The 21,760-nt window shown below is 46.4% G+C and overlaps 1 protein-coding gene across 1 annotated transcript in view; it reads left to right on the top strand.

Annotated features, from left to right (window-relative positions):
• The window catches only part of LOC106581537 (1,4-alpha-glucan-branching enzyme), a 323,607-nt gene that overhangs the window by 77,048 nt on the left and 224,799 nt on the right, over positions 1-21,760 (top strand). The window contains exon 4 of the mRNA XM_045704110.2: positions 5,500-5,625. Coding sequence (XP_045560066.1) covers positions 5,500-5,625 — 126 coding nt within the window. The remainder of the gene's footprint in view (positions 1-5,499; positions 5,626-21,760) is intronic.

The following is a 21,760-nucleotide window of genomic DNA, read 5'->3' as shown; positions in this document are numbered from 1 at the left end:
AGAGAGTACACACTATTAAATCGGGGGGAGGGGGGGGGCTGGAAAAGAACGAGAGGAGAGAGGGATGACGGAGGAAGAGGGATGATGGAGGAAGAGGGAGCAGCTTTGATTGAAGTGGAATGGATTTCCTTGATGGACTGACAATGAAAAGTGCTCATTGAACAGCCGGCACCTTTTTTCTTTGGCAGATGGATGAAACGTAGAGTCAGCTATTTCCTAAGAAATACGCAAACGCTTGTGTCACACAGGACACCGCTCACTGGCACGTTTATGCACGTGCTGTAAATTATACACGCGTACAGTCTGGAGCACAGGAAGCCCGGCAGCTATTGTTGATTTGTGATAACTTCTCCTCCGGACTGGTATCGCTCATTCTTTCTTTCCTTCTTCCAGTCATCTCTTCATCCCTTCATCTTCTACTGAGGAAGGTCTGGTTTTTATCCCAATTGACACCCTGTTCCCTGTACAGTGCACTGTCCATAGCCCTGGCTCTTGTCGGAAATAGTGCACACTGTAGGGAATAGGATGTCATTTGGGACCTTTCTCTGGTGGTGCTGAATAGGCCTGACTCCGTTACTGGTGGTGGTGCTGAATAGGCCTGACTCCGTTACTGGTGGTGGTGCTGAATAGGCCTGACTCGGTCTCTGGTGGTGCTGAATAGGCCTGACTCGGTCTCTGGTGGTGGTGCTGAATAGGCCTGACTCGGTCTCTGGTGGTGCTGAATAGGCCTGACTCGGTCTCTGGTGGTGGTGCTGAATAGGCCTGACTCGGTCTCTGGTGGTGGTGCTGAATAGGCCTGACTCGGTCTCTGGTGGTGGTGCTGAATAGGCCTGACTCGGTCTCTGGTGGTGCTGAATAGGCCTGACTCGGTCTCTGGTGGTGGTGCTGAATAGGCCTGACTCGGTCTCTGGTGGTGGTGCTGAATAGGCCTGACTCGGTCTCTGGTGGTGGTGCTGAATAGGCCTGACTCGGTCTCTGGTGGTGGTGCTGAATAGGCCTGACTCGGTCTCTGGTGGTGGTGCTGAATAGGCCTGACTCGGTCTCTGGTGGTGGTGCTGAATAGGCCTGACTCGGTCTCTGGTGGTGGTGCTGAATAGGCCTGACTCGGTCTCTGGTGGTGGTGCTGAATAGGCCTGACTCGGTCTCTGGTGGTGGTGCTGAATAGGCCTGACTCGGTCTCTGGTGGTGGTGCTGAATAGGCCTGACTCGGTCTCTGGTGGTGGTGCTGAATAGGCCTGACTCGGTCTCTGGTGGTGGTGCTGAATAGGCCTGACTCGGTCTCTGGTGGTGGTGCTGAATAGGCCTGACTCGGTCTCTGGTGGTGGTGCTGAATAGGCCTGACTCGGTCTCTGGTGGTGGTGCTGAATAGGCCTGACTCGGTCTCTGGTGGTGGTGCTGAATAGGCCTGACTCGGTCTCTGGTGGTGGTGCTGAATAGGCCTGACTCGGTCTCTGGTGGTGGTGCTGAATAGGCCTGACTCGGTCTCTGGTGGTGGTGCTGAATAGGCCTGACTCGGTCTCTGGTGGTGGTGCTGAATAGGCCTGACTCGGTCTCTGGTGGTGGTGCTGAATAGGCCTGACTCGGTCTCTGGTGGTGGTGGTGCTGAATAGGCCTGACTCGGTCTCTGGTGGTGGTGGTGCTGAATAGGCCTGACTCGGTCTCTGGTGGTGGTGGTGCTGAATAGGCCTGACTCGGTCTCTGGTGGTGGTGGTGCTGAATAGGCCTGACTCGGTCTCTGGTGGTGGTGGTGCTGAATAGGCCTGACTCGGTCTCTGGTGGTGGTGGTGCTGAATAGGCCTGACTCGGTCTCTGGTGGTGGTGGTGCTGAATAGGCCTGACTCGGTCTCTGGTGGTGGTGGTGCTGAATAGGCCTGACTCGGTCTCTGGTGGTGGTGGTGCTGAATAGGCCTGACTCGGTCTCTGGTGGTGGTGGTGCTGAATAGGCCTGACTCGGTCTCTGGTGGTGGTGGTGCTGAATAGGCCTGACTCGGTCTCTGGTGGTGGTGCTGAATAGGCCTGACTCGGTCTCTGGTGGTGGTGCTGAATAGGCCTGACTCGGTCTCTGGTGGTGGTGCTGAATAGGCCTGACTCGGTCTCTGGTGGTGGTGCTGAATAGGCCTGACTCGGTCTCTGGTGGTGGTGCTGAATAGGCCTGACTCGGTCTCTGGTGGTGGTGCTGAATAGGCCTGACTCGGTCTCTGGTGGTGGTGCTGAATAGGCCTGACTCGGTCTCTGGTGGTGGTGCTGAATAGGCCTGACTCGGTCTCTGGTGGTGGTGCTGAATAGGCCTGACTCGGTCTCTGGTGGTGGTGCTGAATAGGCCTGACTCGGTCTCTGGTGGTGGTGCTGAATAGGCCTGACTCGGTCTCTGGTGGTGGTGCTGAATAGGCCTGACTCGGTCTCTGGTGGTGGTGCTGAATAGGCCTGACTCGGTCTCTGGTGGTGGTGCTGAATAGGCCTGACTCGGTCTCTGGTGGTGGTGCTGAATAGGCCTGACTCGGTCTCTGGTGGTGGTGCTGAATAGGCCTGACTCGGTCTCTGGTGGTGGTGCTGAATAGGCCTGACTCGGTCTCTGGTGGTGGTGCTGAATAGGCCTGACTCGGTCTCTGGTGGTGGTGCTGAATAGGCCTGACTCGGTCTCTGGTGGTGGTGCTGAATAGGCCTGACTCGGTCTCTGGTGGTGGTGCTGAATAGGCCTGACTCGGTCTCTGGTGGTGGTGCTGAATAGGCCTGACTCGGTCTCTGGTGGTGGTGCTGAATAGGCCTGACTTGGTCTCTGGTGGTGCTGAATAGGCCTGACTCCGTTACTGGTGGTGGTGCTGAATAGGCCTGACTCGGTCTCTGGTGGTGGTGCTGAATAGGCCTGACTCGGTCTCTGGTGGTGGTGCTGAATAGGCCTGACTCGGTCTCTGGTGGTGGTGCTGAATAGGCCTGACTCGGTCTCTGGTGGTGGTGCTGAATAGGCCTGACTCGGTCTCTGGTGGTGGTGCTGAATAGGCCTGACTCGGTCTCTGGTGGTGGTGCTGAATAGGCCTGACTCGGTCTCTGGTGGTGGTGCTGAATAGGCCTGACTCGGTCTCTGGTGGTGGTGCTGAATAGGCCTGACTCGGTCTCTGGTGGTGGTGCTGAATAGGCCTGACTCGGTCTCTGGTGGTGGTGCTGAATAGGCCTGACTCGGTCTCTGGTGGTGGTGCTGAATAGGCCTGACTCGGTCTCTGTGTTGAATGACCTTGCTTTACCATGTGTCTTTGACTTGACTGACCTTGTCCCCAGGCTAATTTTGCTACTGCATATAGAGCCTGGAAACACTGTGCAACAAAGTGGGACTTAAAAGGGCCGTGGGTTAAATTGTGAGGTGGGAGAAAGACTGCTACAGCTGTATTAGATGAGACTTAAAAAAAACTCACCTGCCAATTAAAATACAAATCAAATGTTATTGGTCACATGGTTAGCAGATGTTATTGGTCACATGGTTAGCAGATGTTATTGGTCACATGGTTAGCAGGTGTTATTGGTCACATGGTTAGCAGGTGTTATTGGTCACATGGTTAGCAGGTGTTATTGGTCACATGGTTAGCAGATGTTATTGGTCACATGGTTAGCAGATGGTATTGGTCACATGGTTAGCAGATGGTATTGGTCACATGGTTAGCAGATGTTATTGGTCACATGGTTAGCAGGTGTTATTGGTCACATGGTTAGCAGGTGTTATTGGTCACATGGTTAGCAGATGGTATTGGTCACATGGTTAGCAGATGTTATTGGTCACATGGTTAGCAGATGTTATTGGTCACATGGTTAGCAGATGTTATTGGTCACATGGTTAGCAGATGGTATTGGTCACATGGTTAGCAGGTGTTATTGGTCACATGGTTAGCAGGTGTTATTGGTCACATGGTTAGCAGATGTTATTGGTCACATACACATGGTTAGCAGGTGTTATTGGTCACATGGTTAGCAGGTGTTATTGGTCACATGGTTAGCAGGTGTTATTGGTCACATGGTTAGCAGGTGTTATTGGTCACATGGTTAGCAGGTGTTATTGGTCACATGGTTAGCAGGTGTTATTGGTCACATGGTTAGCAGATGTTATTGGTCACATGGTTAGCAGATGTTATTGGGTCACATACACATGGTTAGCAGATGGTATTGTTCACATGGTTAGCAGATGTTATTGGTCACATGGTTAGCAGATGTTATTGGTCACATGGTTAGCAGATGTTATTGGTCACATGGTTAGCAGGTGTTATTGGTCACATGGTTAGCAGGTGTTATTGGTCACATGGTTAGCAGATGTTATTGGTCACATACACATGGTTAGCAGATGTTATTGGTCACATACACATGGTTAGCAGATGTTATTGGTCACATGGTTAGCAGATGGTATTGGTCACATGGTTAGCAGATGTTATTGGTCACATGGTTAGCAGATGTTATTGGTCACATGGTTAGCAGATGTTAATGCGAGTGTAGCGAACTGCTTGTGCTACATGTCCTATTACAGCGACCATATTTATTTTTTGGAAGCCCAATTTGATTCTGAGTTTGGGCATATAAAGTTTATGTGTGAACCAGTTCTACAATGCCTACTTTCCCTGACTCACTTCCTGGTTTAGCCTAAATCACATGCACTGCTCGCACTTTGAAATCCACAATGTAGTCAGGGGCCCGCTAGATCAGGGGCCCCAGCGTCTGCTGGTCTTTCCTTTCAATTAGGACCTAGACAACCAGGTGAGGGGAAAGTTCTTCACTAATCAATGACCTTAATTCATCATTCAAGTACAAAGTAGGAACAAAAACTCCCAGCAGGCACTCGGTCCTCCGTGGAATGAGTTGGACACGTGTACTAGATGCTGATGTACTGAGAGATCAGCCAATGAAGTTCCAGCGGTAGTTTTCCCCCCCTCGCTCTGCCATAGGCTCCATTCAAATCCCTTTTCTGAGACTCTGTGAAACCAGATGGTTCCAGAGAGAGAGAGAGAGAGGGGCCGGCTGGTGGACGAGATTAGTTGTTGACTGGTCTGACCTAATTCTAACCCCAGTCATCAGTCTTATTTCCCAGGTGGTCTGCACAGTGTTTCTATATTCTGAATGCCCTACCTTTCTTCCTATGTTTTTAAATGCCCTTACCTTTGGCCTTTTATTTTGATTACCCTCTCATTGTGTCTTTGTTGTGACTTCCTCTTTAACCCCAGTCATCTGTCTTGTCTCCCAGGTAATGGCCTTACATTGTCCATATGTTTTGTAAGCCTGTCCTCTTTGTCCTCACTTCACTGTCTCTAACCATTTTCTTTGGGAATTTAATCTTTACACTGTATATCTACAATACTGGTGTTGACTTCCAAATGGCACCCTATTCCCTATGTAGTGCCTATGGGCCCTGGTCAAAGGTAGTGCACTATAAATGGAACAGGGTAGCAATTGGGAAGCAACCCCTGTGTCTTTGTTGCGACTGCTGTAACCTCTGTGTCACCTGTCACCTGTCTGGTGTCCCTGCAGGTTGTGGTCCACACTAAGAAAGGGGAGCGTCTGTATCGCATCTCACCTTGGGCCAAGTACGCCATCCAGTCCGAGAAACAAGTCATCTATGACTGGGTCCACTGGGACCCTCCTCAACCTTACCTAGTAAGTACTGAATCACTTCTCAACCTTACCTAGTAAGTACTGAAGTCCCTCCTCAACATTACCTAGTAAGTACTGAGTACTGAATCCCTCCACAACCTTAGCTAGTAAGTACTGAATCCCTCCACAACCTTACCTAGTAAGTGCTGAATTCCTCAGACTGTTAAATAGTCATCATTAGCCACCCAGTACCCTGTTCTGAACTTTAGTCAATGTCGCTAGCCGGCTTCCACCCGGTTACTCAACTCTGCACCTGAGAGGCTGCTGCCCTGTGTACATAGACATGGAACACTGGTCACTTTAATAATGTTTACATACTGTTTTACTCATTTCATATGTATATACTGTGTTCTGGTCAAGGCCATCCTATTCGTGTGTGTGTGTGTGTGTGTGTGTGTGTGTGTGTACTATCCTATGTATTCAACAGATATACTACATATTCTATCCACATACTGTCCATGATGTCTATACATCCAATGATGTATTTATTTATATACACTACGTTACCAAAATTATGTGGACACCTGCTCGTTGAACATCTCATTCCAGAATCATGGGCGTTTTAATATGGAGTTGGTCCCCCCCCCCCCCCCCCCCCTTGTTGCTGTAACAACCTCCACTTTTCTGGGAAGGCTTTCCACTAAATGTTGGAACATTCGCTGCGGAGACTTGCTTCCATTCAACCACGAGCATTAGTGAGGTCGAGCACTGATGTTGGACGATTAGGCCTGGCTCGCAGTCAGCGTTCCAATTCATCCCGAAGTTGTTCAATGGGGTTGAGGTCAGGGCACTGTGCAGGCCAGTGAAGCTTCCACACCGATCTCGACAAACCATTTCTGTATGGACCTTGCTTTGTGCACGAGGGCATTGTCATGCTGAAACTGGAAAGTTGGAAGCACAGAATAGTGTAGAATGTAATTGTTTGCTGTAGCGTTAAGATTTCCCTTCACTGGAACTAAGGGGCCTAGCCTTAACCATGAAAAACAGTCCCAGACCATTATTCCTTCTCCACCAAACTTTACAGTTGGCACTATGCATTGGGGCTGGTTGCGTTCTTCTGGCATCTGCCAAACCCAGATTCGTCCATCGGACTGCCAGATAGTGAACCGTGATTCATCACTCCAGACAACGCGTTTCCAGTACTTCATTGTCCAATGTCGGCGAGCTTTACACCACTCCAGCCGACGTCTGACATTGCACATTGTGATCTTAGGATTGTTTGCGGCTGCTCGGCGATGGAAACTAATTTCATGAAGCTCCCGACGAACAGTTATTGTGCTGATGTTACTTCGAGGCAGTTTGGAACCGACGACAGACGATTTTTACTTTTTTGCTTCAGAACTCGGCGGTCAGGTTCTGTGAGCTTGTGTGGCCTACCACTTCGCGGCTGAGCCGTTGTTGCTCCTAGACATTTCCACTTCACAATAACAGCACTTACAGTTGACAGTGGGCAGCTCTAGCAGGGCAGAAAGTTGACAAACGGACTTGTTGGAAAGGTGGAATCCTGTGATGGTGCCACGTTGAAAGTCAATGAGATTTTGAGTAAGGCTCTTCTTTTGGCAATGTTTTTTCTTGAGATTGCATTTTATACAGCAACGGGCTGAAATAGTTGAATGCACAAATTTTAAATGGGCGTGTCCACATACTTTTGTATATACGTTGCATTTGGAAATTATTCACACCCCTTGACTTTTTTTTATACACACGGTACCCCATAATGAAAACAGGTTTTTAGAAATGTAAAAAAATTACAGAAATACATTATTTACATAAGTATTCAGACCCTTTGCTATGAGACTCTAAATTGAGCTCAGGTGTTTCCATTGATCTTCCTTGAGGTTTCTACAACTTGATTGGAGTCCACCTGTGGTAAATTCAATTGATTGGACATGATTTGGAAAGGCACACACCTGTCTATACAAGGTCCCACAGTTGACAGTGGATGTCAGAGCAAAAACCAAGCCATGAGGTCGAAGGAATTGTCCGTAGAACTCAGAGACAGGATTGTGTCGAAGCACAGATCTGGGTAAGGGTACCAAAACATTTCTTCAGCATTGAAGGTCCCCAATAACACAGTCGCCTCCATCATTCTGAAATGGAAGAAGTTTGGAACCACCAAGACTCTCCCTAGAGCTGGCCGCCCGGCCAAACTGAGCAATCGGGGGAGAAGGGTCTTGGTTAGGAAGGTGACCAAGAACCCTGCTGGTCACTCTGACAGAGCTCTAGAGTTCCTCTGTGGAGATGGGAGAACCTTCCAGAAGGACAACCATCTTTGCAGCACTCCACCAATCAGGCCTTCATGGTAGAGTGGCCAGACGGAAGCCACTCCTCAGTAAAAGGCACATGACAGCCTGCTTGGAGTTTGCCAAAAGCACCTAAATCCTAAGCATCACGTCTGGAGGAAACCTTGTACCATCCCTTCGGTGAAGCATGGTGGTGGCAGCATTATGCTGTGGGTAGGTTTTTCAGTGGCAGGGACTGGGAGACTAGTCAGGATTGAGGGAGAGATGAACAGAGCAAAGTACAGAGAAATCCTTGATGAAAACCTGCTCCAGAGCGCTCAGGACCTCCAATTTTCCCAGAAGTGGTTTGATTTTATGAATTCTTCAATTACATTGAGCTGATTTCTGACGTGCTGTTCTCTTTTTCTTTGTGTATTTATGTACTGTTTTAGTTTTTCACCATAGTGAAGGCGTAGGCTCAGGTTTTCTAGGTCTCTGTGTTGGTTGGATAGGTTTCTCAATTTCTTTCTTAGGTTTTTGCATTCTTCATCAAACCATTTGTCGTTGTTCTTAATTTTCTTAGGATGTTTTTCAGATTTGATAGGGAAGCCGAAAGGTCAAATATATTGTTTAGGCCAGTGGTAACCAACCGGTTGATCTCCAAGGCATTCCTGGTCAATTACCAATAATTTCTTTAAACATTCCGAACATAAAGCCTTGCGTTCCTTTAAAAAAAAAAAATTGTTCAGTGCTTTTGATGATGGGTGCACTTGATTCAGCAGCCATAGTGCTGTTGGCGGTAGGTGCACTTGATTCAGCAGCCATAGCGCCGGGAAGGCAGTGTTCCCATTTTGAACCATTAAATGTGTCTGAAGGTAGATCTCCACCTACCCAGCAGGCCCAGAGAGCAAATCAAGTGCACTTATCGGTCTACCCCTGGCCAATCAGATCGCTCAGATCGTTGTGTCTGCACAGTTTCCTCTAACCATAGACTAAAAAGAAACCTTTGAATGCACAGCAAAGTTGATACTGTGAGAATTAAAAACTTTTCAATCTAGGGACTAGAGGGGCTCAATGAATACAGCAAAGTGCTGCTGTTTTTATAAGTATGTTCATGTTTGTTATTCAGCACTGTCAACACTTTCATAAGCCATAAAATGCACATTCCCTACTTTCACTAACGCTACAGCCAGCACTGCAGCTGCAATAAATGAGCAAATTTATTCCGATAAGCTTGTGCTACTATGTTTATTTTTTTCGCCTTGTTTGTAACTTATTTTGTTCATAAAGTTTTTGCCACCGTCTCTTAAGACCGAAAAGAGCTTCTGGATATCAGAACAGCGATTACTCACCTCGAACTGGACAAAGATTTTTTTCTTTAATGAGTCGGGCTCAAAGGATTTACTGCTGATACTGGACCATGCCTAAATCCACGTCTTTCACATAAAGAAAAGACCCTGATACAGGGGACGCAGGGCCGGGTGCCTTGTGAGAATTTGTCGGCGAGTGGGTAACCCGCCTCTACCCTCTGTCCTATTGGACAACGTGCAATCATTGGAGAATAAACTGGATATCTTATGTTTCACAGAGTCGTGGCTGAACGACAACATGGATAATATACAGTTGGCTGGGTTTTCGGTCCATCTGCAAGATAGAACAGCTGCCTCCGGTAAGACGAGGGGTGGCAGTCTGTGTCTATTTGTCAATAACAGCTGGTGCACAAAATCTAATATTAAGGAAGCCTCAAGGTTTTGCTCGCCTGCGGTCGAGTATCTAATGATAAGCTGTAGACCACACTATTTACCAAGAGTTTCATCTATATTTTTCATAACTGTCTATTTACCACCACAAACAAATACTGCCACCAAGACCACAGTCAACAAGCTGTATAAGGCCATAAGCAAACAAGAAAATGCTCATCCAGAAGCAGCGCTCCTAGTGTCCGGGGACTTTAATGCAGGGAAACTTAAATCAGTTTTACCTCATTTCTACCAGCATGTCACATTTGCAACCAGAGGGTTAAAAAAAACTCTAGATCGCCTTTACTCCACACACAGAGATGCGTACAACGCTCTGCCTCGCCCTCCATTTGGCAAATTTGACCATTAATTCTATCCTCCTGATTCCTGCTAACAAGCAAAAACTAAACTGGAAGTACCAGTGACTGTTTTGCTAGCACAGACTGGAATCTTTTTGGGGATTCATCTGATGACATTGAGGTGTATCCCACATCAGTCACCGGTTTCATCAATTAGTGCATAGATGACGTCGTCCCCACAGTGACCATACATACCTCAACCAGAAGCCATGGATTACAGGCAATGTCTGCACTGAGCTAAAGGGTATAGCTGCCACTTTCAAGAAGCGGGATTCTAACCCGGACTCTTATAAGAAATCCTGCTATGCCCTACGACGAACCATCAAACAGGCAAAGCATCAATACAGGACTAAGATTGACTCCTACTACACTGACTCTGACGCTCGTCAGACGTGGTAAGGCTTGCAAACTATTACGGACTACGAAGGAAGCCCAGTGACACAAGCCTACCAGACGAGCAAAATAACTTTTTTTATTTTACCCCTTTTTTTCTCCCCAATTTCGTGGTATCCAATTGGTAGTAGTTAGTCTTGTCTCATCGCTGCAACTCCCGTACGGACTCGGGAGAGGCGACGGTCGCGAGCCTCTCCCGAGTCCTTCGAAACACAACCCAACCAAGCCACACTGCTTCTTGACACAACACACATCCAACAGGAGTTGCTAGTGCGCGATGAGGCAAGGACATCCCAGCTGGCCAAACCCTCCCTAACCCGGACGACGCTGGGCCAATTGTGCGCCGCCCCATGGGCCTCCCGGTCGCAGCTGGCTGTGACAGAGTCTGGGCTCGAACACAGAATCTCTGGTGGCACAGCGAGCACTGCGATGCAGGCAAAATGACTTCTATACGCGCTTCAAGGCAAGCAACACTGAAGCATGAGGGCACCAGCTGTTCCGGACGACTGTGTGATCACGCTCTCCGTAGCCAATGTGAGTAAGACCTTTTTTAAATAGGTCAACATTCACAAGGCGGTAGGGCCAGACGGATTACCAGGACATGTACTCAGTGCATGCGCTGACCAACTGGCAAGTGTCTTCACTGACATTTTCAACCTGTCCCTGACCGAGTCTGTAATACCAACATGTTTCAAGCAGACCATCATAGTCCCTGTGCCTTAGAAAACCAAGGTAACCTGCCTAAATAACTACCGACCTGTAGCACTCACATCTGTAGCCATGAAGTGCTTTGAAAGGCTGGTCATGGCTCACATCAACACCATCATCCCAGAAACACTAGACCCGCTCCAATTTGCATACCGCCCCAACAGATCCACAGATAACGCAATCTCTAATGCACTCCACACTACCCTTTCCCACTTGGACAAAAGGAACACCTACGTGAGAATGATGTTCATTGACTACAGCTCTGCGTAGTGCCCTCGAAGCTCATCACTAAGTTAAGGACGCTGGTACTAAAAACCTCCCTCTGCAACTGGAACCTGCCACCCCCAGGTGGTAAGGGTAGACAACAACACATCTGCCACGCTGATCCTCAACACGGGGGGCCCCTCAGGGGTGCTTGCTTAGTCCCCTCCTGTACTCCCTGCTCACCCATGACTGCATGGCCAAGCACGACTCCAACACCATCATTAAGTTTTCCAACGACACAACGGTGGTAGGCCTGATCAGCGACAACGATGAGACAGCCTCTAGGGAGGAGGTCAGAGACCTGGTAGTGTGGTGCCAGGACAACAACCTCTCCCTCAACGTGAGCCAGACAAAGAAGACGATCGTGGACTACAGGAAATGAAGGGCCGAGCTCACCCCCATTCTCATCGATGGGGCTGCAGTGGAGCAGGTTGAGAGCTTCAAGTTCCTTGGTGTCCACATCACCAACAAACTAACATGGTCTAAACACACCAAGACAGTCATGAAAAAAGGCAGGACAATGCTTATTCCCCCTCAGGAGACTGAAAATATTTGGTATCGATCCTCAAAAAGTTCTACAGCTGCGCCATCGAGAGCATCCTGAATGGTTGCGTCACAGCCTGGTATGGCAACTGCTCGGCCTCCGACCGCAAGGCACTACAGCGGGTACTGCGTACTGCCCAGTACATCGCTGGGGCCAAGCTTCCTGCCATCCAGGACCTCTATACCAGGCGGTGTCAGAGGAAGGCCCTAAAAATTGCCAAACACTCCAGCCACTAGTCATAAACTGATCTCTCTGCTACCGCTTGGCAAGCAGTTCTGGAGTAGTCCAAAAGGCTTAGCAGCTTCTACCCCCAAGCCATAAAACTGCTAATGAAATGGCTACCCGGACTATTGCATTGTTTGTTTTACGCTGTTGCTACTCGCTGTTTATTATCTACGCATAGTCATATTACCCCTACCTACAGTACCAGTCAAAAGTTTGGACACACCTACTCATGCCAGGGTTTTTCTTTATTTTGACTATTTTCTACATTGTAGAATAATAGTGAAGACAAAACTATGAAATAACACATATGGAATCATGTAGTAACCAAAAAAGTGTTAAACAAATCAAAAAATGTTTTATATTTGAGATTCTTCAAAGAAGCCACCCTTTGCCTTGATGACAGCTTTGCACACTTTTGGCATTCTCTCAACCAGCTTCATGAGGTAGTCACCTGGAATGGGAATGAGTCTCTTCCCTGTTTCACACCTGGTAGTTTGGTGGCGGATGGGACTATCAGCTCTCTGTAACCTAGAGGGCAACCACTGGGTCTGTCTTCTCTATACCATGTTTCTTGTAGGATGACACTGTCTGTATTTCCAAATTCTTTGAAGTCTGAGTTCCTGCTCTTTAGGCCAAAGGCAGATGACATCAGACCTTGTATATTCCAGAATGCGTGTCTAGTGTTTTCGTGTGGTTTAGACCCGGACCCGGCGTGAGCAGAGCATGTTGAGCATCTGATACATTACTTTTAGGTTGCGATTGGATGGGTGTATTAGTGGGGGTTGGACCTGTTGCTCTGCTCACGGCCTGGGCATATGTGTGGCTGTCATGTTGAGGTCCTTGCTGCAGTGGTGGGGGACATGAAGGGGCATAGGTCTGATCTGGGGGAGCCTATATAGGGTGTGGTGGTTTGTCTCAGCTGGTTGTGGTGAGGATTTGGCTGGTGTTGCTGTGTTCAATCAATTAATCAAATGTATTTATAATGCCCTTCTTACATCAGCTGATGTCACAAAAAACCACAAACAGCAAGCAATGCAGGTGTAGAAGCACGATGGCTAGGAAAAACTCCCTAGAAAGGCCGGAACCTAGGAAGAAACCTAGAGAGGAACCAGGCTATGAGGGGTGGCCAGTCCTCTTCTGGTTGTGCTGGGTGAAGATTATAACGGAACATGGCCAAGATGTTCAAATGTTCATAGATGCCCAACAGGGTCAGATGATGATAATAATAATCACAGTGGTTGTCGAGGGTGCAACAGGTCAGCACCTCAGGAGTAAATGTCAGTTGGCTTTTCATAGCCGATCATTCAGAGTATCTCTATTTCACCTGCTGTCTCTAGAGAGTTGAAAACAGCAGGTCTGGGTCAAGGTAGCACGTCCAGTAAACAGGTCAGGGTTCCATAGCCGCAGGCAGAACAGTTGAAACTGGAGCAGCAGCATGACCAGGTGGACTGGGGACAGCAAGGAGTCATCAGGCCCGGTAGTCCTGATGCATGGTCTTAGGGCTCAGGTCCTCCGAGAGCGAGAGAATTAGAGAGAGCATACTTAAATTCACACAGGACACCGGATAAGACAGGAGAAATACTCCAGATATAACAGACTGACCCTAGCCCCCCGTCACATACTGCAGCATAAATACTGGAGGCTGAGACGGGAAGGGTCGGGAGACACTGTGGCCCCATCCGACGATGCCCCATCCGACGATACCCCCGGACAGGGTCTAACAGGCAGGATATAACCCCACCCACTTTGCCAAAGCACAGCCCCCACACCACTAGAGGGATATCTTCAACCACCAACTTACTATCCTGAGACAAGGCCGACTATAGCCCACGGAGATCTCCCCCATGGCACAAACCCAAGGGGGGGCGCCAAACCGGACAAGAAGATCACGTCAAGTGACGGACCCCTCCTAGGGACGGCATGGAAGAGCACCAGTAAGCCAGTGACTCAGCCCCTGTAATAGGGTTTGAGGCAGAGAATCCCAGTGGAGAGAGGGGAACCGTTTAGGCAGAGACAGCAAGGGCGGTTCGTTGCTCCAGTGCCTTTCCGTTCACCTTCACACTCCTGGGCCAGACTACACTCGATCATAGGACCTACTGAAGAGATGAGTCTTCAATAAAGACTTAACCTCTTACATCTAGACGTTCCGCTAGCGGAACACCTGCTCCAATATCCAATGATAGGCGTGGCGCGAATGACAAATTCCTCAAAAATACAAAAACTTCAATTTTTCAAACATATGACTATTTCACAGCATTTTAAAGACAAGACTCTCCTTTATCTAACCACACTGTCTGATTTCAAAAAGGCTTTACAGCAAAAGCAAAACATTAGATTATGTCAGCAGAGTACCAAGCCAGAAATAATCAGACACCCATTTTTAAGCTAGCATATAATGTCACAAAAACCCAGAAGACAGCTAAATGCAGCACTAACCTTTGATGATCTTCATCAGATGACACACCTAGGACATTATGTTATACAATACATGCATGTTTTGTTCAATGAAGTTCATATTTATATCAAAAAACAGCTTTTTACATTAGCATGTGATGTTCAGAACTAGCATACCCCCCGCAAACTTCCGGGGAATTTGCTAACAATTTACTAAATTACTCACGATAAACGTTCACAAAAAGCATAACAATTATTTTAAGAATTATAGATACAGAACTCCTCTATGCACTCGATATGTCCGATTTTAAAATAGCTTTTTGGTGAAAGCACATTTTGCAATATTCTAAGTACATAGCCCAGCCATCACGGGCTAGCTATTTAGACACCCGGCAAGTTTAGCCTTCACCAAAATCAGATTTACTATTATAAAAGTTTGATTACCTTTTGTTGTCTTCGTCAGAATGCACTCCCAGGACTGCTACTTCAATAACAAATGTTGGTTTGGTCCAAAATAATCCATCGTTATGGCGTTTTGTTCGTGCGTCCCAGACACTATCCGAAATGGTAAATCAGGGTCGCGCGCGTGGCGCAATTTGTGACCAAAAAATTATAAATATTCCATTACCGTACTTCGAAGCATGTCAACCGCTGTTTAAAATACATTTTTATGCAATTTATCTCGTAAAAAAGCGATAATATTCCGACCGGGAATCTCCTTTTCGGCAAACAGAGGAAAAATCACAAAGACGGGGGAGGCCAGGGCACGCGCCTAAGCCCACAGTCCCTTGATCGGCCACTTGAGAAAGGCGATAATGTGTTTCAGCCTGGGGCTGGGATGACGACATTCAGGTTTTTCCCGGGCTCTGAGCGCCCATGGAAAACGTAGGAAGTGTCACGTTAGAGCAGAGATCCTTTGTAAAAGGTAGAGATGGCAAAGAAGTTCAAGAAATGGTCAGACAGGCCACTTCCTGTAAAGGAATCTCTCAGGTTTTGACCTGCCATTTGAGTTCTGTTATACTCACAGACACCATTCAAACAGTTTTAGAAACTTTGGAGTGTTTTCTATCCAAAGCCAATAATTATATGCATATTCTAGTTACTGGGCAGGAGTAGTAACCAGATTAAATCGGGTACGTTTTTTATCCAGCCGTGAAAATACTGCCCCCTAGCCATAACAGGTTAAAGGTCGAGACCGAGTCTGCGTCTCTCACATGGATAGGCAGACCATTCCATAAAAATAGAGCTCTATAGGAGAAAGCCCTGCCTCCAGCTGTTTGCTTAGAAATTCTAGGGACAGTAAGGAGGCCTGCGTCTTGTTCCAAATCGGAAAGATAGGTAGGAGCAAGCCCATGTAATGCTTTGTAGGTTAGCAGTAAAACCTTGGAATTAGCCCTTGCCTTAACAGGAAGCCAGTGTAGGGAGGCTAGCACTGTTGTAATATGATAACATTTTGGGGTTCTATTCAAGATTCTAGCAGCCGTGTTTAGCACTAACTGAACTTTATTTAGTGCTTTATCCGTGTAGCCGAAAAGTAGAGCATTGCAGTAGTCTAATCTAGAAGTGACAAAAGCGTGGATTAATTTTTCTGCATCATTTTTGGACAGAAAATCAGAATTTTGCAGTGTTACATAGATGGAAAAAAAAAGCTGTCCTTGAAACAGTCTTGATATGTTTGTCAAAAGAGAGATCAGGGTCCAGAGTAACGCCGAGGTCCTGCACAGTTTTATTTGAGATGACTGTACAACCATCAAGATTAATTGTCAGATTCAACAGAAGATGTCTTTGTTTCTTGGGACCTAGAACTAGCATATCTGTTTTGTCCGAGATTAGAGTCTGTTTGCCACCATCCACTTCCTTATGTCTGAAACACAGGCTTCCAGGGATGGCAATTTTGGGGCTTCACCATTTTTCATCGAAATGTACAGCTGTGTGTCGTCTGCATAGCAGTGAAAGGTAATATTTTGTTTCCGAATGACATCACCAAGAGGTAAAATATATAGTGAAAACAACACTGGTCCTAAAACGGAGCCTTGAGGAACACCGAAATGTACTGTTGATTTGTCAGAGACAAACTCATATCTTTCCGACAGATAAGATCTAAACCAGGCCAGAACCTGTCCGTGTAGACCAATTTGGGTTTCCAATCTCTCCAAAAGAATGTGGTGATCAATGGTATCAAAAGCAGCATTAAGGTCTAGGAGCACGAGGACAGATGCAGAGCCTCGTTCTGACGCCACTAAAAGGTCATTTACCATCTTCATAAGTGCAGTCTCAGTGCTATGATGGGTTCTAAAACCAGACTGAAGCGTTTCATATATACATTATTTGTCTTCAGGAAGGCAGTGAGTTGCTGTGCAACAGCTTTTTCTAAAATTTGAGAGGAATGGGAGATTTGATATAGGCCGATAGTTTTTTATATTTTCTGGGTAAAGGTTTGGCCTTTTCAAGAGCCACTTTTAGTGAGTTTGGTACACATCCGGTGGATAGGGAGCCGTTTATTATGTTCAACATAGGAGGGCCAAGCACAGGAAGCAGCTCTTTCAGTAGTTTAGTTGGAATAGGGTCCAGTATGCAGCTTGAAGGTTTAGAGGCCATGACTATTTTCATCAGGGTGTCAAGAGATGTAGTATTCAAAACTTGAGTGTCTCCCATGATCCTAGGTCCTGGCAGTGTTGTGCAGACTCAGGACAACTGAGCTTTGGAGAAATACGCAGATAACCTGTTAGCGGAACGTCTAGCCAATATCCAATGGAACAGCGTGGCACGAAATACAAAAACCTTAAAAATGCAATAATTTCAATTTTTCAAACATACGACTATTTTACACCATTTTAAAGGTAAGACTCTCGTTAATCTAACCACATCTTCCGATTTCAAAAAGGCTTTACAGCGAAAGCAAAACATTAGATTATGTTAGGAGAGTACATAGACAAAAATAATCACACAGCCATTTTCCAAGCAAGCATATGTCACAAAAACACAGCTAAATGAAGCACTAACCTTTGATGAACTTCATCAGATGACACTCCTAGGACATTGTTATACAATACATGTATGTTTTGTTCAATCAAGTTCATATTTATATCCAAAAACAGCTTTTTACATTGGCGTGTGATGTTCAGAACATGCATTCCCACCAAAACCTTCCGGTGAATTTACAAAATTACTCATCATAAACATTGACAAAATACATAACAATTATTTTAAGAATTATAGATACAGAACTCCTTTATGCAATCGCTATGTCAGATTTTAAAATGGCTTTTCGGCGAAAGCACATTTTGCAATATTCTGAGTACATAGCTCAGCCATCAAGGCTAGCTATTTTGACACCCTCCAAGTTCGGGCAAACTAAACTCAGAATTAGTATTAGAAATATTGTATTACCTTTGCTGATCTTTGTCAGAATGCACTCCCAGGACTGCTACTTCCACAAGAAATGTTGTTTTTGTTCCAAATAATCCATAGTTATGTCCAAATACCTCCGTTTTGTTCGTGCGTTCAGGTCACTATCCAAAGGGTAATGCGCGAGTGCATTTCAAGACAAAAAAGTCAGTTCTGTTATACTCAGACACCATTCAAACAGTTTTGGAAACTTCAGAGTGTTTTCTATCCAAATCTACTAATAATATGCATATTCTCGTTTCTGGGCAAGAGTAGTAAACAGTTTAAATCGGGTACGTTTTTTTTATCCGGCCGTGAAAATACTGCCCCCTACACCTTAACAGGTTTTTAAAGAGGAGTCCGTAATTTGCTTTCTTATGATCATGATCTTTTCGTCAAGGAAGTTGATGAATTTATCACTGCTGAAGTGAAAGCCATCCTCTCTTTGGGAATGCTGCTTTTTAGTTAGGTTTGCGACAGTATCTAAACTACATTTTAGATTGTTCTTATTTTCCTCAATTAAGTTGGAAAAATAGGATGATTGAGCAGCAGTGAGGGCTCTTCAATACTGTCTTTCCAAGCTAGTCAGAAGACTTCCAGTTTGGTGTAGCGCCATTTCCGTTCCAATTTTCTGGAAGCTTGGTTCAGGGCTCGGGCATTTTCTGTATACCAGGGAGCTAGTTTCTTATGACAAATGTTTTTAGGGGTGAGACTGCATCTAGGGTATTGCGGAAGGTTAAATTGAGTTCCTCAGTTACGTGGTTAACTGATTTTTGTTCTCTGACGTCCTTGGGTAGGTGGAGGGAGTCTGGAAGGGCATCTAGGAATCTTTGGGTTGTCTGAGAATGTATAGCATGGCTTTTGATGATCCTTGGTTGGGGTCTGAGCAGAATATTTGTTGAGATTACAAATGTAATAAAATGGTGGTCCGATTAGTCCAGGATTATGAGGAAAAACATTAACATCCACAACATTTATTCCACGGGACAAAACTAGATCCAGAGTATGACTGTGGCAGTGAGTGGGTCCGGAGACATGTTGGACAAAACCCACTAAGTCGATGATGGCTCCGAAAGCCTTTTGGAGTGGGTCTGTGGACTTTTCCATGTGAATATTAAAGTCACCAAAAATTAGAATATTATCTGCCATGACTACAAGGTCCGATAGGAATTCAGGGAACTCAGTGAGGAACGCTGCATATGGCCCAGGAGGCCTGTAAACAGTAGCTTTAAAACGTGATTGAGTAGGCTGCATAGATTTCATGACTAGAAGCTCAAAAGATGAAAATAGTATTTTTATAAATTGAAATTTGCTATTGTAAATGTTAGCAACACCTCCGCCTTTGCGAGATGCGCGGGGGGATATGGTCACTAGTGTAACCAGGAGGTGAGGCCTCATTTAACACAGTAAATTCATCAGGTTTAAGCCATGTTTCAGTCAGGCCAATCACATCAAGATTATGATCCGTGATTAGTTCATTGACTACAACTGCCTTGGAAGTGAGGGATCTAACATTAAGTAGCCCTATTTTGAGATGTGAGGTATCACAATCTCTTTCAATAATGACAGGAATGGAGGAGGTCTTTATTCCAGTGAGATTGCTAAGGTGAACACCGCCATGTTTAGATTTTCCCAACCTAGATCGAGGCACAGACACGGTCTCAATGGGGATAGCTTGAGCTGACTACACTGACTGTGCTAGTGGCAGACTCCACTAAGCTGGCAGGCTGGCTATCTCATTGTGAAGCTAGAGGTGTTAGAGCCCTGTCTATGTTCGTAGATAAGATGAGAGCACCCCTCCAGCTAGGATGGAGTCCGTCACTCCTCAACAGGCCAGGTTTGGTCCTGTTTGTGGGTGAGTCCCAGAAAGGTGGCCAATTATATAAAAATTATATATTTTGGGAGGGGAAGAAAATAGTTTTCAACCAGCGATTGAGTTGTGAGACTCTGCTGGAAAGCTCATCACTCCCCTTAACTGGGAGGGGGCCAGAGACAATTACTCGATGCCGACACATCTTTCTAGCTGATTTACACACTGAAGCTGTTGCACTTGGTGACCTCTGACTGTTTCATCCCAACATCGTTGGTGCCGACGTGGATAACAATATCCCTATACTCTCTACACTCGCCAGTTTTAGCTTTAGCCAGCACCATCTTCAGATTAGCCTTAACGTTGGTAGCCCTGCCCCCTGGTAAACAGTGTACAGTGGGGGGAAAAAAGTATTTGATCCCCTGCTGATTTTGTACATTTGCCCACTGACAAAGAAATGATCAGTCTATAATTTTAATGGTAGGTTTATTTGAACAGTGAGAGACAGAATAACAACAACAAAAAAATCCAGAAAAACACATGTCAAAAATGTTATAAATTGATTTGCATTTTAATGAGGGAAATAAGTATTTGACCCCCTCTCAATCAGAAAGATTTCTGGCTCCCAGGTGTCTTTTATACAGGTAACGAGCTGAGATTAGGAGCACACTCTTAAAGGGTGTGCTCCTAACCGCAGCTTGTTACCTGTATAAAAGACACCTGTCCACAGAAGCAAGCAATCAGATTCCAAACTCTCCACCATGGCCAAGACCAAAGAGCTCTCCAAGTATGTCAGGGACAAGATTGTAGACCTACACAAGGCTGGAATGGGCTACAAGACCATCGCCAAGCAGCTTGGTGAGGTGACAACAGTTGGTGCGATTATTCGCAAATGGAAGAAACGCAAAAGAACTGTCAATATCCCTCGGACACATTCCTACAGCGTTTCCCTCCAGAAGCCATGAGAAAGTTGTCCGGCTGCGGGGACCGTGCGAGGGGGTTTATACTAACGTTACTATCTGTACTTACTGGTGGCACAGACGCTGTTTCATCCTTTCCTACACTGAAATTACCCTTGCCTAACGATTGTGTCTGAAGCTGGGCTTGCTGCACAGCTATCCTCACCATAAGGTGATAGTTCTCCTGTATATTATGAGTACAGCGACTGCTATTAGATGGCATAGCGGTAATGTTGCTACTTAGCTTCGGCTGGTGGAGGTCCTGTAGAACCATGTCCAGATAAAGCGTCTGGGGTGAAAAGTTGAATGAAAAAAAATTTTGCGAGGGGGGGGGGGGGGGGAAATAAAATATATAAACTGGTGATTAAAAAGTTGGCAGGTAGCAACAAACTGCACTGCAGCACGTAAACAAGTCTACAAGTTGTGACCGGAAATGACGGGGAAAAGTGTTCTGAGTTTAGGTTCTCTTGGCGTCGGTTCCCCAGGTGCAGGTCCTCAGGAGTGGGTCTCGCTGTGCCATGCCAGGGGATGGTCTGGTTAATATAGCACTGTGCCATGCCAGGGGATGGTCTGGTTAATATAGCACTGTGCCATGCCAGGGGATGGTCTGGTTAATACAGCACTGTGCCATGCCAGGGGATGGTCTGGTTAATATAGCACTGTGCCATGCCAGGGGATGGTCTGGTTAATATAGCACTGTGCCATGCCAGGGGATGGTCTGGTTAATATAGCACTGTGCCATGCCAGGAGATGGTCTGGTTAATATAACACTGTGCCATGCCAGGGGAGGGTCTGGTTAATATAGCACTGTGCCATGCCAGGGGATGGTCTGGTTAATATAGCACTGTGCCAGGGGATGGTCTGGTTAATATAGCACTGTGTCATGCCAGGGGATGGTCTGGTTAATATAGCACTGTGCCATGCCAGGGGATGGTCTGGTTAATATAGCACTGTGCCATGCCAGGGGATGGTCTGGTTAATATAGCACTGTGCCATGCCAGGGGATGGTCTGGTTAATATAGCACTGTGCCAGGGGATGGTCTGGTTAATATAGCACTGTACCAGGGGATGGTCTGGTTAATATAGCACTGTGCCATGCCAGGGGATGGTCTGGTTAATATAGCACTGTACCAG

The sequence above is a fragment of the Salmo salar genome, chromosome 20 (assembly GCF_965601325.2).
Source record: "Salmo salar chromosome 20, fSalSal1, whole genome shotgun sequence".
In the NCBI taxonomy this organism is placed as follows: Eukaryota; Metazoa; Chordata; class Actinopteri; order Salmoniformes; family Salmonidae; genus Salmo; species Salmo salar.
This window is presented reverse-complemented; position numbering and strand designations above follow the sequence as displayed.